The sequence below is a fragment of the Panthera uncia genome, chromosome D2 (genome assembly GCF_023721935.1).
Source record: "Panthera uncia isolate 11264 chromosome D2, Puncia_PCG_1.0, whole genome shotgun sequence".
Lineage (NCBI taxonomy): Eukaryota > Metazoa > Chordata > Mammalia > Carnivora > Felidae > Panthera > Panthera uncia.
The window spans coordinates 56,637,275-56,655,662 of NC_064818.1; the positions used below are offsets into that span (position 1 = coordinate 56,637,275).

The window sequence follows — 18,388 nt, forward strand, 5'->3', positions numbered from 1 at the left end:
GCCTGCGACGATTTCCTCACCCCCCAAAAATGGCTTGGCTGGCTCCCTACAATCATTCAGATCTTCACGCGAATGTCACTTTTCAGTGAGGCCTTCCCTGATTCCATAGCTTCTTTTGCCTTCTAGTACATATTCATATTTCTACTTACTGTTTGACTCTCCCCATGAGGGCAGAGATCACTGCCCTAACTCCAGAGCACTGCCTGGAATACAGCAGGAGCTCAATATATGCAGATTAAATGAACCTCCTGGAGTTTCTCATCTCTTGGGGCTTGCTACATCTGGCAAAGTGTAGGCTGGGAGATGACACACTCAGTGGCCGTGTGGTGGCAGGAATGACTGTGGCCAAGGGTCCGTGCTAGCAGGAGGCAGGCAGGTCCTTTCACTATGTACCTGCAAAGCCCCAGTGAAATCTGAAACCGATACTTAAAATCCCTGGATCTATTCCAGTTTCTCCTCCCCTCTGCCCTGAGCTGAGCGTGAGGAAACGTTCACAAAGCCATGCTACAAAGTTACGAATAGAGATTCTTTAACTAACTTAAAAAAAAAAAAAAGAATAGTGATTCATGGGTTAATTATAACTAAGTCAACCATTCCAAGCTACATTTCTTGACACACATTGAACCCCTATTGTAAAAGGAAAACTAGTTTCAGTCCTGAATTAACATAGACTATTAAAGCCTTCTAACTCTGGTTGCTGTTTTATACCAAGACAAAATCCATTTAAAGTAACCGAGCTACTTTTTACTGAGCCAACATCCTGAACCACATGCCACAAGTCAAAGATACTTGCTTTTTTTTCTCATGTACTGACAAATCAGAAAGAAAGATTATTATTCCTTTCACATAAACTTTTACATCTTGAAAGACCACAAAATGTTTTGGCTATTTAACTCATTGTGTTTTACTAGTTTGAGAATGAATTTTTATTTTATTTTTATTTTTTCAATATAATTTTTCATTTAAAAATTTATTAGTTTTTAATTTATTTTTGAGAGAAAGACACACACACACACACACACACACACACACACACACACACACGGTGTGAGTGAGGGAGGGGCAGAGAGAGAGGGAGACACAGAATCCAAAGCAGGCTCCAGGCTCTGAACTCAGCATAGAGCCTGATGTGGTGCTTGAACTCACAAACCACAAGATCATGACCTGAGCTGAAGTCAGACACTTAACCTACTGAGCCACCCAGCGTCCTGAGAAAGAATTTTTAATACCTGAGGCACGCCAAGGAGTCTTCAGAATAAATAGCTTCTGGATGTAGAAATAAACTATACTTTCAAATTAAAAAAAATTTTTTTAACATTTTTTCATTTTTGAGAGACAAAAAGAGACACAGTGTTAGCAGGGGAGGGGCAGAGAAAGAGGGAAACACAGAACCTGAAGCAGGCTCCAGGCTCTTAACTGTCAGCACAGAACCTGATGCAGGCCTCAAACCCACGAACCATGAGATCATGACCTGAGCCGAAGTCAGATGCCCAACCTACTGAGCCACCCAAGTGCCCCTATACTTTCTAGAATATTGTAGATCACTTCAGTATAAATATGTTACTCTTCCATATCAGTAATTTTCCAACTTATTAAATGAATGGCTCTCTTTAGTGGGTCTTAGATCTCAGTATGTTGTTGAAAATGTTACTTTCTTGAAAAACATTCTGATTTGATGTGCAACAGCCTTTTAAAATTACCCTGAGAGTCTCTGGTCAACATTCCCTTGACATTACCTTCAAGGGAAGAAAAGTTTAGGAGCGAGGCTCCCAATATGGAAGAGGCTGACTCTACCCTTTACCATTCCCTGCACTGATGTAGAACTAATGGGGTCCTTACTCACACTGAAGTAACTATGACCATGGTTCAAAGGCTTCAACAGTGTGATTACATACAGAGGTCAACATCACTATGATCACTGGAGTTTCAGAGATACACAAATATGAATAATACTATGACTATGTCCTTCGTATTAATCAATGGATAGCCAGTGCCTGCCTCCTAGTATGTGCTTAAGAAATATTTGCTGAATAAAGAAATGAATGTACAACCCTGATTACTTGTCAAATTGAGAGGCATGTGAACCTCTCCTAGAGACAGGAAAACACTATGATATTCTAAAAGAAGATTCTCTCAGGGCTACATTATGTAGTCCTAATCAGGGTTCTAAAAGTAACATGTACTGGGAAACCTGAAAGTCTGTGGATTAACCCCAAATCTTTCCATTGCTCTGGAAGTCAACCTATTTATCATTTGAAGATACTGTGTTTTAGATATGTACCTTAATTTATTAACTAGCAACTCATCTGACCAGAAGCTGAGAGCAGAGAGCACATCTGTGTTTATTACCCTGCCCTTAGCACAGTACCTATAACAAACATTTGCTGGATGAATGACTGAACTGAATCCCATCCTGAAGCCTGCAAAATGACATTTCATTCCCCAACATGCTATAATCAGAGATGCCTCCTACTCTGATTCTACTCTGACTCTATGTGGTAATTCCAAATGTAAAGCTCCAAATTCTCAGCTGGAGCCAAATACCGGCTTCTCTAAAACTAATCCTGGGCTTTCAAATTTCTTTTTTTTTTTTTTTATAATTTTTTTTTTTAACGTTTATTTATTTTTGAGGCAGAGAGAGACGGAGCATGAACAGGGGAGGGTCAGAGAGAGAGGGAGACACAGAATCCGAAACAGGCTCCAGGCTCTGAGCGGACAGCACAGGGCCCGACGCGGGGCTCGAACCCACGGACCGTGAGATCGTGACCTGAGCCGAAGTCGGACGCTTAACCGACTGAGCCACCCCGGCGCCCCTCAAATGTCTAATAATTAAAGTTTAGGTTATTTGGACCAATCCTCTCACAGGAAAAAAAAAAGTTTAAGAAGTTGGAGGAAATATTTTTAAAATCTTCGAACTATCAATACACTGACAAGATGGTAGCATGCTGGCCAAAAAACCAAAAGAAAACTGGAATCCAGACAAGCAAATAACCACAGAAGCGGCATTGCCCCACAGCACTTGCCAGTTCCAGAAAACGGAACTTTTGTTTCAATGGTCCTCTGAGGAGAAAAGGTCAAAAACTCAAAGCCCGGAGCTTATCCAAGGCGAGAAATCTAAAAACAGCCCTTTTCCCCAAATAAGCTAAGATCCCAAGGGACCCCTGAGAGTGAGTCAGAATCAGACCAGCCCTCTTGCAAAATTACAGTTGGGGTTCCTATATCTTGGTTTTCCATGGAACTTTAAGCTTTGAAATTAATTTCAGGAACCAAACTGAGATGGACTAATGCTTCCATGTGGAAAATGCTTCTCAGTGTTTCTTGAGAAATGTATAGGTCTCTCTGAATCCTAAGAAAAATCAGCCTAGAAATCTTGAAGACAAGAGAAAATACTATAATTCTCCTTTACGAATAAAGCCTAATAATAAAGGTAGACACATTACTGGTTTGAAGGCATCTACCGATGTCAAGTTGAAAGCAAGAACAAAAATACTGACACAGAAAGTGAAAGATTAAGGTGGACCAGACAAGAGTACACAGAAAAGTGATCAGGATCTAATCAGTTAGTTTTGCTTGTAGCTCTTGCTATGTTATGTTTACGAGTGTGTGTGTTCATGGCCTTGTGTGCTGCTAACAGTGAGTCATTCTTGCAAATAAACATTAATAAGCTTATTTGTACAGTGTATGTCATACAAACTTTGTAAGTGATATTAAGTTCTAGAAGCAAAACTGGCAACTCTGACAAATGATTCTGTGCAGTGTTAAATCTTGCTCAGAGCAGTGAATGTTCCATTATTTGAATACCACCCAAAACTGTCCAGCATTCTTCAGGGTTTAATATTTGCTATAGGGTATAGTTCTTTATAAATATTTTAACAGAAGATTACAGAGACCATGAGAATATTAATACTGAATTATTATGTTGTACACCTAAAACTAATATAATGTTGTATATCAATTATGATAATATAATAAAATTTTTTACAGATATGAATAGTTAAAAATTTATTGTCTAAATTTTTTTTTTAACTTTTTTTTAATTCAGAGAGAGAGACAGAAGAGACAGAGAGAAACAGAAGACGAACAGGGGAGGGGCAGAGAGAGAGGGAGACACAGAATCTGAAGCAGGCTCCAGGCTCTGAACTAATAGCTCAGAGCCTGACATGGGGCTCAAACTCACGAACAGTGAGATCATGATCTGAGCCAAAGCCGGACACTTAACCGACTGAGCCACCCAGTTTGTCTAAATTTTGAATTAGCAAAAATATTGTCTGAATTTTGAATGAGCAAAAACAATATTGATTTCAATGGCAAAGTCAAAATCAGAGCAAGTACACAAAATACTTCATTGTTAAAAAAAGAAAATGAGGGGCGCCTGGGTGGCTCAGTCGGTTAAGCGTCCGACTTCGGCTCAGGTCACGATCTCGCGGTCCGTGAGTTCGAGCCAGGCGTCGGGCTCTGTGCTGACTGCTCAGAGCCTGGAGCCTGTTTCAGATTCTGTGTCTCCTCTCTCTCTGACCCTCCCCCGTTCACGCTCTGTCTCTCTCTGTCTCAAAAATAAATAAACGTTAAAAAAAAAAAATAAAAAAAAAAAAAAAGAAAGAAAATGAACTTACATGTACCCTAATGGCCCCACCTGAGGATGCTTTTAGCTACACTCATAATCCAACCAACATCAATCTAATATGGAAACTCTTTCTTATGCCTGGAATATTAACAAAACAATGATCAATAGGATCAGGGCAAATAAAGCTTTGTGTATTTACAATCTTGTTTTAAGAATAACTTTTAAATACTAATTACTTGTGGTATTACTTTACAGTTTTGAAATTATTTTTATTTACAATTTATTTTATGTTAATGTTCTCTTCTAATGTTTTCAATTGCCTATTGTCATGTTAATTTTCTGACTTTGATAAATATTCTATAGTTATGTAAGATGTGAAGGTTAAGGGGAAGCTGAGTGAAGGGTATATGAGAACTTTAATTTTTTGCAACTTTCCTATAGATCTAAAATTATTTTATTTTTTTAATGTTTATTTTTGAGAGAGAGAGAGAGAGAGATTGTGAGCGGGGAGGGGCAGAGAGAGAGGGAAACACAGAATCCGAAGCAGGCTCCAGGCTCTGAGCTGTCAGCACAGAGCCTGACACAGGGCTTGAACCCATAAACACATCATGACCTGAGCTGAAGTTGGCTGCTTAACTGACTGAGCCACCCAGGTGCCCCTGATCTAAAATTATTTTAAATTAAAAAGTAAGAAAGTCTTTAAAGTCTTTAAAAAGTCTATTATCAGGTAGAGAACACTTTTACATGTTATCAAAATATATAATCTTGTTGGGGCACCTGGGTGGCTCAATTGAGAGTTGGACTTTGGCTCAGGTCATGATCTCGTGGTTCGTTGAGTTCAAGCCCCACATGGGGCTCAGTGCTGTCAGTGCAAAGTCCACTTTGGATCCTCTACCCCCTCTCTCTGCCCTTGCCCCACTTGCGCTCTCTCAAAAAATAAACATCTTAAAAAATAGAAATACATAATCTTGTCATAATATTTGGTTCATTACAAACCATGCATTTATATATATGTATGTATGTATGTATATATATATATGTGTGTGTGTGTGTATATATATATATATATATATAAGAAATGTGTGTGTGTATATATATATACACACATATACACATATATATATGTATATATATATATATATACACACACACATTTCTTATATATGTATATGTGTGTGTGCCATGATAATATAATAATCTCTTTTAGTATTAGCATAAGACAGGAAAATTATAATCTCTGAAACTTTTAATATAAGCCTAACAAAGAAAATTTTTTGATTGTAGATGATTATGGTATTACTATTATTATTTAAGAACATGTAAATAAATAGTTTAAAATTCAGAATAATTTATAGTTTAGGAATTAACAGAGATTCCAGTTTCTTTTTCTTGAATCCCAAGGATTACTATCCTTTGGGAATTTGGGAACATTAGCAGATCACAAAAAAACTGATAGAAACAAATGCAAATCCTCTCTGGAATAAGGTGCCTTCATTGTAGGTCTTAACGTTTTGCAAAAACTATGAGCAGCACACAGTAAAAGATAATCAGACACATAAGGAGTCTAGACCACATGAATGAGGAATAGGCGACATCAAAAATAACCCCACTAACACATAATATCTTGGAATCATCATATGCAGACTCTAATACTAAAGTTATGTTTACCGTATGTAAAGAAAATAAAAAACAAGCTGAAAGCTACCTGCAGGAAATAGAAAACTATAAAAGATGACATTTCAGATTTGAAAAAAAAAAAATAGAGCTTCTTCTACAAAATGAATCCTCATGTCACCATAATTCCAGAGTCTTAAGAAGGAGGTGTAGCTAGCTACAACAAAGAACCTTACCTTGGGTCTGACACAGCACTGGACTATTTTGCTACCCATGAACTGTGTCTGATAAGGGGACTGGCATCTCTGTTCCAACAGTCCCCAGAGCCACAGTGGTCCAAGTTCAAAGTAACAAACAGAGGTAGGAGATGTATGAAAACTCTGGGAAGTAGACACGCAACTTCAACTTAATTTCATTCAGTTAAACTATATCCAATTTATCAAGTATTTAATGGGTCTCTACCACCTGCAGAATACTCTGGCAAGTGTGTGGGAAATGATACACTAAGACAAAGTATATCTTCTCAGTAGGTTTAAAATTCACATTGGGAGGCATATAATCAACTAAATATAATATCAATCAGAATTAGATGAATGCTGTATCAAGAGCATTGGAAGAGTAAAGCCTAGTGCTCAAACTGATGATTTCCTTCTTTTTCACTGTACTGACTATATTACTGAATATCATTTTTATGAAAATAGAAAACGACGACCTTATGAGGTACTGTTAGTGACTGCAAGGAATAATTTCATCACATTAGCAATAGACATAAATAATACTTATTGAAAAAAATTAACATTAATATAGCCTATGCTGTCGATAGATTCAAATGAAGAAAAATCTTTTTAATTAAGACTGTACACACCCACTGTAGATCTATCACATTATTAAACTTTTAGCACTTAAAAAAAAAAAAAGCACGGTAAGAACACTGGCTAAATTATTAAATTAGTCCTAAAAAAGAAGGTCAGTTGAAGAAAAGAAGGCCATTTCATCACTTAGTACCAGTCCATTAATCTATACATCCATTTAAAAACACTGCATGGGATCCCTAAGCACAGAAGACATAGCATTTCTGTGGAACACAATTAATTCTAAAAAGTGTTACTTAAAAAAAATGTCTTTTTAGTAATCTCTGCACTCAACATGGGACTCGAATTCACAACCCCAAGATCAAAAGTTGCATGACCCACTGAGCCAGCCAAGCCCTCCTAAAAAGCCTCATTATTGAGAAATTCCCACTACCTGAAATTTGAGACACTTTTGTTCTGCCACCCGTATATCTAATGCAAGAAGAGTTTACAGGTGTATCTCAAAACTTACAAGTTGGAAGGGGGTGGAAGATCCTGGAACTTGCTATTGCTTTAGGGATGCAGCACTGAGATTCCCTTATAACTCTTTTTCAGGCACACTGAAATCATCAAGGTATCTGGCAATCCCCCCAGGACTTCAGGTACTCATATTAAATGATCACTTTTTTTCTTAATGTCCCCTTTATTATTTTAAGTAAACTCTATGCCCAAAGTGGGGCTCAAACCCCTGACCCCAAGACCAAGAATTGCATGCTCTACCTACTGAGCCAGCCAGGTGCCCCTAAGTGATCACCTTCTTGAGGACATGCCTAAGAGCTCATCCTCACGAGTCCCCTTGAGGGTAACTGTTGCTGCCGCCCCTGTTCAGCCCAAGTGCCCTAGTTCTTCCCTGATCCTTCACAGCAAATCTGCTCCAGGACACCCCCCGGCCCTGCCCCGCCTCCGAGGCTGCAGTCCCCTCAGACCTGAATGCGCTCGCATAGCGGTCCTCTCCCGAGCATAGTTTAGATAGAAGTTTCCTCTCCTTAATACCATCTGCTGTCCATCTCTCAGAAGATGACTCCACTTCTGGCCTTCCCATAATACTCTTTCTTGTTGGAACTTATTTTTCCAGTCGCTTGTAGAGGGGCAGGTGAGCGTGTGTACTTGGCCTGCCTTCTCGAGCCAGCCTCTCCGGACCACCATTCTCCTGCTGGGAGTTCAATCAGTATCCTGCAATTCCTACATCCACACATTACTTTGTATTATTTTCCTTCCTGAGGACACGTGGGTTCGGAGCTCTCTGGCACGCCTGCCCTAAGTGACACAGCCGTGTTCTCCACGAGCCCTAGACTAATGCTGGTGCCTCACTTTCTTTCTCTTTCTCCTTTATAATTTATTTCTCCCATAAGTCTGGTGAATACAAATGGAGTCCCCGAGGCTGGTCACCCCCAAATTAAGGGACAGAATTTGAATATTTGAATGTGCAAGGTGGGAAGCAGTGAACTGCAGTAGTTAAAAACAAGAGCTCCCAGTTCCCTTGGTAAGCTACTTAATCTCTGCAAATCTTACCTTTCTCATCGATAAAGCAGCCGTATGAATTATCCCAGTGCCTTTAGGGTGGCTGTGAAGATTATTTGTGCAAGCAAATGGTAACCAGTCCTTATTACGGACAAGTTAATAAATGTTAGGACTTATGGTTACTATTGAAACCCAGTCCATAAACCACAAAGATATAAGATGCAGTTTTTCATGAATCTTAGCCTAGGAGTCGTTAGTCCTCACTACAGCCTGGTTAAGGGACTTTCCAGCTGCCTGACTGCTATGCATACCACACCAGAACAGGAGGCATGAACATCAATGAGGTTTGAGCTTCTTTATCTGGGCATCAAGTGAACTCAGGAAGCTACAGTGAGTGGTCATAGGATATACCAAGACAGAGCAGTGGAATTGTGATGTGAAATTAGGTAACGAAACAGCAAATCATTCTTTGTCGAAGACGGTAACATCTCCCTTAAAAACCACAGGGAGGCTGTTAACGCGGACTTGTGGATGTCAAGAAGCGAGTACATTTTGTTTCCTCACCACTCACCTCTAAGTTGCTGGAGTTCCATATTCAGACTTTCAATGTTGCTCTCGTAGAAATCAAGGTCCTCAAGGGTCTCTGCCCTTAATGACTCATCTTGCTTCTCCTCCACCGTCACGTTTAGCTCTTCTTGAGCCCCGCTACACATATCCAAGTCCTGTTCCATTTCCTGAATCCTCACCAGTACTAACGGACACGGGGAAGTTTGGTCTGGAGTCTGTTCCATATTCTCAGGGCCCTCCTTTTCTGGGGTCTCACAGCTAGGATGGGGACAGGTTAGGAGCCTGGGGGATATCATTCTGTGCTGTGCCGGGGGAGGCAGGGGAGCTGGGCGAGAGGGTCGCACTGCCAACGGAGGTTCAGGTTTCAGGCTCTGGGGAGAAGTGGACGCTGGAACAGAGGGCCGCGGTGGCGGTGGCCTTAGGGCTTTTCTCCTCTCAGGCAGCTCCTGCTGGCTGAGTAGCTTTGAGGAACCTCGGACAATGTCCCTCTCGGAGTTAAAGTCCAGGATTGAAAAGTGGCGCAAAATTTTATCTGGTTCTGTGCCGGGTCCTGACAAGCTCTTCTCAAACTCTATCAGCTGTTGTGTCAACTTAGAATCCAGGTCAGTGCTGCCTTCTCCCTGCACAAGCGTCATTGCTTCCACTGCGAACCCTTTATCTTGCAGACCAGGCTTCACCTCTGATCCAGAACAAAAGCCAGAGGCATTTTCTTTGAGCGTGTGGGGCTTTTTAATACATCTTACCATGCCCTGGAGCTGAGGGCTCAACTGGCTGGGTCTGACTACCCTAGGGGCAAAAAGACTAGAGCCACTGTGAGGAGGTCGCACTGGCTTCTGAAGGGTTTTTGGTGGGGAGTGCATTCCTCTGGGAGGTAGGCTGGAGTAGTCTTTAGTCCTTGCTTCGAAGGGAACAGGGTCAGGATACTGCTCTGAGCTTAGGGGGCTCCCTCCCACTGGAGAATAATACTGGTTTTTCTGCAGTCTGGGACGAAAAGGTGCCTGAGGTTGAGAGGAAACCCCATTGATAGTCTCTGAAGGATCCTTTGCAAAACAGTCTTTGGCAAGAGGCTGTTCGTGCCCCAGGCCCGGGCTTCTCAGGGGCCCTCCTGAGGTGCCCTCGTCCTGATGAGAATTTTTGTTTACTTCATACTCAGAAGTCAGATGCTCCAGGGGAGAAGCAGATGTTTCAGAAATAACACAGTTGGACTTCTCTGCTTTATATTCGAGAGTTTCGTGTCTTCTTCCCTCCACTACTATGGAGTTCTCAGAACAATCCAGAGAAGTGTCAGGGATCTCAGCAGGGCTGCTTTCCTCTGGCACATCCATGGTCTCCTCTGCTCTTGTTTTAGGAAAGAGCTTTACAAATCGGTAAGGAAAGATGCCTGTCCTGCCCTTCAGTGATCCTTCCAGCCAGCCATCTTCCAGCGTCCCCAGAATTCGGATTTTATCACCTACCTCAAAATCCAACTCATTTGGCTCCAGGGCTTGGAATCTGTAGAGGGCAATTCCGTAGGTCCCTGGCTGCTCCTCATCCTCTTCGGGCTCCCTCTCCTCTTCTCCTGTAGGGGTGTCTTCTTCACCGTTAACAATGCAATCGTCGTGATTTCCAGAACTTACCAACTCATCCACAGTCCTCAGGGGCCCCAAAAGCTCTACAAAACCTTCTGGAAAAATGCCTCTTCGACCATCTAATTCCCCCTCAAACCAGCCTGGTTCAGGAACTCCAGTAATGGTAATCACATCCCCTTCTCTGAAGTCCAGCTCCTCATCCAGCTGGGCAGAAAGCCCCATCAGCGCCCGGGCTTGTCCCATCGAGTACTCAGGAATCTGGAGCAAGGCACTCTGGGAGTGCCACTGCTGGCTCCGTGAGGACAGGCAGAGCTCCCGGACACACGAGGACGGGAAGAAGCCCCGCGCGCCCCAGCAGCTTCGGCCCTGCAGCCAGCCGGCAGTGGGAGCACCATCGAGAATCACTAGATCGCCTAAAGAAAGAGAAGCAAAGATAATGACCTGAGTCATCACCCCAAAAGAGTATTAACATAACTAATAGTACAACTCATCATTTTAAACGTCAGTTTCAGGGAAATACACATCTGGAGTTTTAAGGGCATAATACTTTTTTTTTAAAATGTTTATTTACTTATTTTGAGAGAGACAGAGAAAAGAACACATATGCAAGTGGGTGAGAAGCAGAGAGAGGGACAGGGAGACTCCCAAGCAGGTTCAGCTCTGTCAGCAGAGTCTGACACAGGGCCTGATCTCATGAACCGTGAGATCATGACCTGAGTCGAAATCAAGAGTCAGACACCTAACCGACTGAGCCACACAGGGCATAATACTTTCGATAATTTAGTGAATTTAGTGAATTTTGACAATTTAGTGACAAAATAGTACACATTTCTGCAAACAAGTGGTTTTCAATGTGTGGTTCATGGAATCCTGGGGGAGCCCCAAGATCTTTTCGGAGTCTGTAAAGTCAGAACTATATTTTCTTCATATACTTCACATACTTCAGTAAACCACAGTTCGATGAGAATGAACGTAGATACAAATATGAGAATCTAGCTTTCTTGTATTAAACCAAATGTTAAAGAGATTTGCAAAAATGTAAACGAATGACACTCTTCTCATTAAAATTGTTGTTTGGAAAACTATTTTTCATTAAAAATATGCTGTTTATGTTAATATATAATAGGTTTTAAAAAATGAATTGATAAACGTTTTTAAATTTTCTGTTTTAATAGCTAATATTGCAAATATCAAAAACCCACATAAGCAAGAGCTCCCTCGGGTCTCAATAACTGTTAAGGGTATAAAAGGGCTCCTAGGATCAAAAAGTTGAAAAATACTACTTTTAAACAGTGTTCTTACAGTCTGTGTCATTGGATTAGTTTATAAATGATAAAACATATACACATATCTGGGGCACCTGGGTGGCTCAATTAAGTGTTCAACTTTGGCTCAGGTCATGATCTCAAAGCTTGTGAGTTTGAGACCTGCGTCAGGCTCTATGCTGACAGCTCAGAGCCTGAAGCCTGCTTTGTATTGTGTGGTGTCTCTCTCTCTCTCTCTCTGCCCCTCTTCTGCTTGTGCACACACTCTCTCTCTCTCTCAAAAAATAAACAAACATTAAAATATACATATATATATGTATGTATATGGGCGCCTGGGTGGCTCAGTCAGTTAAGTGTCTGATTTCAGCTCAGGTCATGATCTCGCAGTTTATGGGTTCGAGCTGTGTCAGGCTCTGTGCTGACAGCTCAGAGCCTGGAGCCTGCTTCTGATTCTGTGTCTCCCTCTCTCTCTGCCCCTCTCCTGGTCATGCTCTGTCAGTCTGTTTCTCTCTCTCCCTCTCTTTCTCTCTCTCTCTCAAAAATAAATAAAAACATTTAAAATATATGTATGTGTGTGTACACATGTCCACTGTAATCCTTTGAACCAATGCATCTACTCTCTCATGCTAAATCGTGTTTAATATCAAATATGGAACAATAAAACAAGTCTTCAGGAATGGTTTCTTTGTTGGAGGTACAGGGTGTGGGCAACAAATTCTTCATTTATATTCTCCAGAGGCCTTTTTGAACTATTCTCATCCTGAAAATACATCATAATAAAGCATGTTCTAGCAATAGGTACTTTTGTTTCGAAAATAGTTCCAATATCGGGGCGCCTGGGTGGCGCAGTCGGTTGGGCGTCCGACTTCAGCCAGGTCACGATCTCGCGGTCCGTGAGTTCGAGCCCCGCGTCAAGCTCTGGGCTGATGGCTCGGAGCCTGAAGCCTGTTTCCGATTCTGTGTCTCCCTCTCTCTCTGCCCCTCCCCGGTTCATGCTCTGTCTCTCTCTGTCCCAAAAATAAATAAATTAAAAAAAAATATTAAAAAAAAAGAAAATAGTTCCAATATCAATGTTTCAGTTAACTTCACAAAATGTAAACTGAACAGTTAGTGTCTATCTGTCTTACTGTCGAAGAAGGTGAGGTAAAGAAAGGATAGGGGCACAGTGTTTCTGGAAAAAAATGAAATTAAAATTCAGTCTTAGAGGATTCACCACAACTTAAAGAACTGCTCTATGGTTTTGTAATAAATTGTTATAAAACAAACTCTTAATTATCTGATGATGAATTATTCATTTTGTGGATTATCAGTTTTAATCTTTTTAAATCTTCCTGTTACTGGATGCCTAGTCAATTTTACTTTCATCAGCAGAGGTGATCAAGGGATGCAACCAGCCCAAGTAAAATAAGACCAGGACAGCAAACACCTACCAAAGTCACATAAGTTATTTTATAGTCAAGCATATGTTATAACTAGATTATCTTCTAGGGTATCAACTTTAGGGTATCTTTTAGGGTACTCAACTTCTCTTGATTTGAAAAAAAAAAAAAAAATTAAGTCTGTCCTATCTTCTCACCAAGTGAATGGCATGTTCCTTAATGGCAGGTACCACTTCTCTTTTGTATTTCCTGAGTCTGATACAATGCCTTTCCAGAGCAAGCGTTCGTTGTCCAATTTGATGATGATTCTGCAACTCCAACTCCCAAATAAATCAATCCTATCTTCCCTCTGAAACTGGCTCCAGCCTGCTTCCTTCCTTTCTTCCTTTAATGCCTTCTTTCAAAATAGTGTTTCCACTCACTACTTGCCCTGGTCCAATTCTCGCCATCTCACTCTCTTAAACCTTGTCCCAGACTTCATCTTTTCCAGTCTCTTCCAGCCAAACTGAGATGATAAATGTACCAGTTTTATCATACCCCTCCCCCGCTCAATTTTTTCCTGTGAGGCATGAAGGCTTCTTACTACTCCCATAGGATTCTTCTCTAAAAATCCTGTTCTTGGGGTACCTAGTGACTCAGTCAGTTGAACGTCCGACCCTTGATTTCTGCTCAGGTCATGATCCCAGGGTTGTGGTATCGAGTCCCACGTCAGGCTGAGCGTGAAGCCTGCTTAAGATTCTCTCTCCCTCTGCCCCTCACCCCTGCTCATGAGTCCCTCTCTCTCTACAATAAAAAAAAAACAATAAAATAAAATTTAAAAGTATTTCTTATTATCTGAAATGTATAAAAAGTAAGTTTGCTCTAAACTCTCTAAAAAGATTTAGTTACTAAACTACTAAAAGACTATTCTTATGTTTTTACCTTAGTGCAACCTGGCACCCACATCCAGTCGTAACCCGTTCCCTGCCTCCACCCAGCCAGACAATATTATCTCCCTATTCCACACAAGGACACTTTCATTAGCTCCTATACAAACAAGACTGTCTGTCTGAAACCCTAGCATCCTTCTCTAAAAGACCTTAGAAACTCATATCCACTTTGGCCATCTGTAGCCTAGTAAAGAAATTATCATTTACATCACTAATTTTGACACTTGTATTTTTACATACTACACAGCACCCAATGTTAAGATTTTGTACTTGGTGGTAGGCACCCAACACATTTTCACTGATTTTATGTTTTACTTAGATATTCCTGAAAAAAATATATAGGGTCTTGGTCCTATATTTCTATATTCCTTTAATTTATGGCTCACTATCCATTGGTTAGAGCTTGGGGTCCTGAGAATTTTATAAATGATTTTCCCCCCACTACCTCTAAGGCTAATCCATCAGAACCACAGAAGAAACTCACTGGAGACATGGCTACTATCTATCCAGGCACAAGAGGCTTTTGGGTGAATCAGAAGAATAAAGGCATGCCATAACTCCCACTCTACTGGCTTTCCTAAACTGTAGAATTACAATATTTTCCTTGTGTTGCCAGATCTCCATGAAACCCTTATAATAGGGCTTGCTTTTCCTATTTTCACCCGGGTGACTGTTTCAATAAGCTTTATTACCTGGCAGACTGTCATTCTGTTGGCTACTTTTATATAAAAAAAGATCTTTTTTTTTTTTTTGAGAGACAGAGAGAGTGTGTGCAAGCGGGGGAGAGGGGCACCAGGAGAGGAGGGAGAGAGGGAGAGAGAGAGAGAAAGAGAGAAAGAAAGAATCTTAAGCTTACTCAAACATGGAGCCTGACACGGGGCTCCAGCCCACAACCCTGGGATCATGACCTGAGCCGAAATCAAGAGTTGGACACTCAACTGACTGAGCCACCCAGGTGCCCCCAAAAAGGTGAATTTTTTTTAAGAATCACAGTTTAAACCCCGAAAAGCATGTTAGATTTAATTTTGCTCAACACCCTTATTTTGTAGCTGTTACTGAGTTTTTGCACCGTCTCTCATTTTCATCAGAAAGAGTCGTGCAGCTATTGCACTGGCATCCCAGGTGAGTCCTGAGGAAGAGGCTTCCTGGTGGTCATTTCCAGCCTTCTGAAACAACAATATGAGGAACTGCTGGAACAGAGTGCCCAGATTTCAAAAACAGAAAAATAGGAAGTGTGGTGGTAACTCTTAGAGTCAGCCTGAGCCTTTCACTCATGCACAAATAATCCCAGCCGCCAGGCTGCTTAAGTTTGCTGGTTGATTTTTTAATTCGAACAAGAAATGCATTAGGAATAAGATGGTAAGAACAAATGCAAGCCTTCTTAGAATCTGAAATGTAAGTAGTCTGACTCTGTAGTATTAGGTCCCCCTGCCCCCCAGCCTGAATCACAATGCCCAGGAGACTATGTGCTTTAGGCAGACTCACCACACGTTTTACTTAGATTTCCATATGAGCCATATGAGAACCTTACCCTCATCTGTCACACACACGGCATCACAAATTTATGGCCTGGGCATTATAACATTTATCAGGTTATTTATACATAAATTTATCCAAAATGTTAAAAATAGAACGATCCTATAATCCATTAATCACACTACTGGGTATTTACCCAAAAAATACAAAAACACTAATTCAAAGGTATACATGCACCACTATGTTTATTGCAGCGTTATTTACAATGGTCAAATTACGGAATCAGCCCAAGAGTCCATTGATAGATGAATGGATAAAGAAGATGTGGTGTGTATATATACATACATATACAATGTAATATTATTCAGCCATAAAAAAGAATGAAATCTTGCCATTTGCCACAACACAGAGAGGAATCTGGGTGGCTTAATCAGTTGAGCAACTGACCTCAGCTCAGATCATGATCTCACAGTTTGTAGGTTCAAGCTTCGCATCAGGCTCTCTGCTATCTGCACAGAGCCCACTTCAGGTCCTCTGTCCCCCCCTCTCTCTGCACCTTCCCCATTCGTGAGCATGCTCTCTCTCTCTCTCTCTCTCAAAACAAAACATGGATGGAGCTAGAGAGTGCAATCCTAAGTGAAATAAGGCAGTCAGAGAAAGACAAATGCCATATGATTTCACTCATATGTGGAATTTAAGAAACAAAACAAACAAGCCAATGAAAAAAAAAGAGACAAACTAAGAAACAGACTTTTTTTTTTAATGTTTTTATTTATTTTTGAGACAGAGAGAGACAGAGCATGAGCAGGGGAGGGGCAGAGAGAGAGGAAGACACAGAATCCGAAACGGGCTCCAGGCTCTGAGCTGTCAGCACAGAGCCCGACGCGGGGCTCGAACTCACAGACCGTGAGATCGTGACCTGAGCCAAAGTCGGACACTTAACCGACTGAGCCACCCAGGCGCCCCAAGAAACAGACTTTTAACTATAGAGAACTAAGTGATGGTTACCAGAGGGGAGCTGGGGGCAGGGGGGAATGGGGGAAATAGGTGATGGGGATTAAGAGTACATTTATCATAGGGACACCTGGGTGGCTCAGTCTGTTCAGCAACCGACTTTGACTCAGGTCATACATGATCTCACGGTTCGTGGGTTCAAGCCCCACACTGGGCTCTGTGCTGACAGCTCAGAGCCTGAAGCCTGCTTCAGATTCTGTGTCTCCCTCGCTCTCTCCCCCTCTCCCTCCCCCACTCACACTTGGTCTCTCTATCTCAAAAATAAACATTAAAAAAAAAAAGAGTACACCTATCATGAAGAGCACTGAGTAACATATAGAATTGTTGAATCGTTATACACCTGAAACTAATATAACACTGTTAACTATACTGGAATTAAAATTAAAAATTTAATTAAAAAATAAAATTATGAATTTTTTCATTTTTTATTGGTCTTTTTTGAGGGTGAGGAGGTGGCCTAGAAAATGAGGTTATAAGCATTCTGTGTTATATGAGGCAATTATCAGTGATATTTCATCATTCCCACTAATTTTTTTCTCTCCTCTTTTTCTGTACTGTCCTTTTCATACTCTCTTTTTTTTTGTTTTTTGTTTTCCCTTTTTTTTTCTCCCTCTGTTTATTTTTAAAACAGTAAATGGCCCTGGCCACCTGCACTGATCCTTTAAGAGACAGCCTTGTTTTTCTCTGTTTAAAAATATTTCTGTTTGAGGGGGCCTGGGTGGCTCAGTCGGTTAAGGATCCAACTCTTGATTTTGGCTCAGGTCATGATCCCAGGGTCGTGGGATTGAGCATGGCGCCTGCTTAAGATTCATTCTCTCTGAGCCAAAGCATAAGAGACTGTTAAAAACTGAGAACAAACTGAGGGTTGATGGGGGGTGGGAGGGAGGGCAGGGTGGGTGATGGGTATTGAGGAGGGCACCTTTTGGGATGAGCACTGGGTGTTGTATGGAAACCAATTTGACAGTAAATTTCATATATTAAAAAATAAAAAAAAAATAAAAAAAAAAGAAAGTTACGCAGCAAAAAAAAAAAAAAAAAAAAATTCATTCTCTCCCTCTCTCTCTCTCTCTCTCTCTCCCCCCCCCCCCCCTCCCTCCCTCCCTCTCTGTCCTTCTCCCCTCCTCACTCTCGCTCTCTAAAATATAAAAATAAAAATAATTTTTCTATTTGAGTAAAGTAGACACAAAATGTTACATTATTTCAGATGTACAACACAGTAATTCAACAGCTTTATATGTTATGCCATGCTCACCACAAGCACAGCTACCATTTGTCACCATACATGTTATTACAATACCATTGACTGTATTCCTCATGCTGTGCCTTTTATCCCTGTGACTTCTTAATTCCATAGCTGGAAGTCTATATCTCTCACTTGCCCATCCCTCCACTACCTCTCCCCTCTGGCAACCACCAGTTTGTCCTCTGTATTTATAGGCCTGATTTGCTTTTTTGTTTATTCATTTGTTTTTTTAGATTCCACATATGAGTGAATTCACTTAGTATTTGTCTTTCTCAGTCTGATTTATTTTACTTAGCATAATACTTTTTAGGTCCATCCATGTCGTCACAAATGGCATGATCTCATTCTTTCTTATGGCTGCATAATTTTCCATTATATATATATATATATATATATGTGTGTGTGTATACATATATATATGTATGTATATGTATATGTGTATACATATATATATGTA

At 40.8% G+C, this 18,388-nt stretch overlaps 1 protein-coding gene across 2 annotated transcripts in view; it reads right to left on the reverse strand.

Annotated features, from left to right (window-relative positions):
• Positions 1–18,388, reverse strand: part of DNMBP (dynamin binding protein) — a 117,602-nt gene that overhangs the window by 55,130 nt on the left and 44,084 nt on the right. For both annotated transcript variants that reach the window (XM_049645564.1, XM_049645565.1), the window contains exon 5: positions 9,062–11,038. In XM_049645564.1, coding sequence (XP_049501521.1) covers positions 9,062–11,038 — 1,977 coding nt within the window. The remainder of the gene's footprint in view (positions 1–9,061; positions 11,039–18,388) is intronic.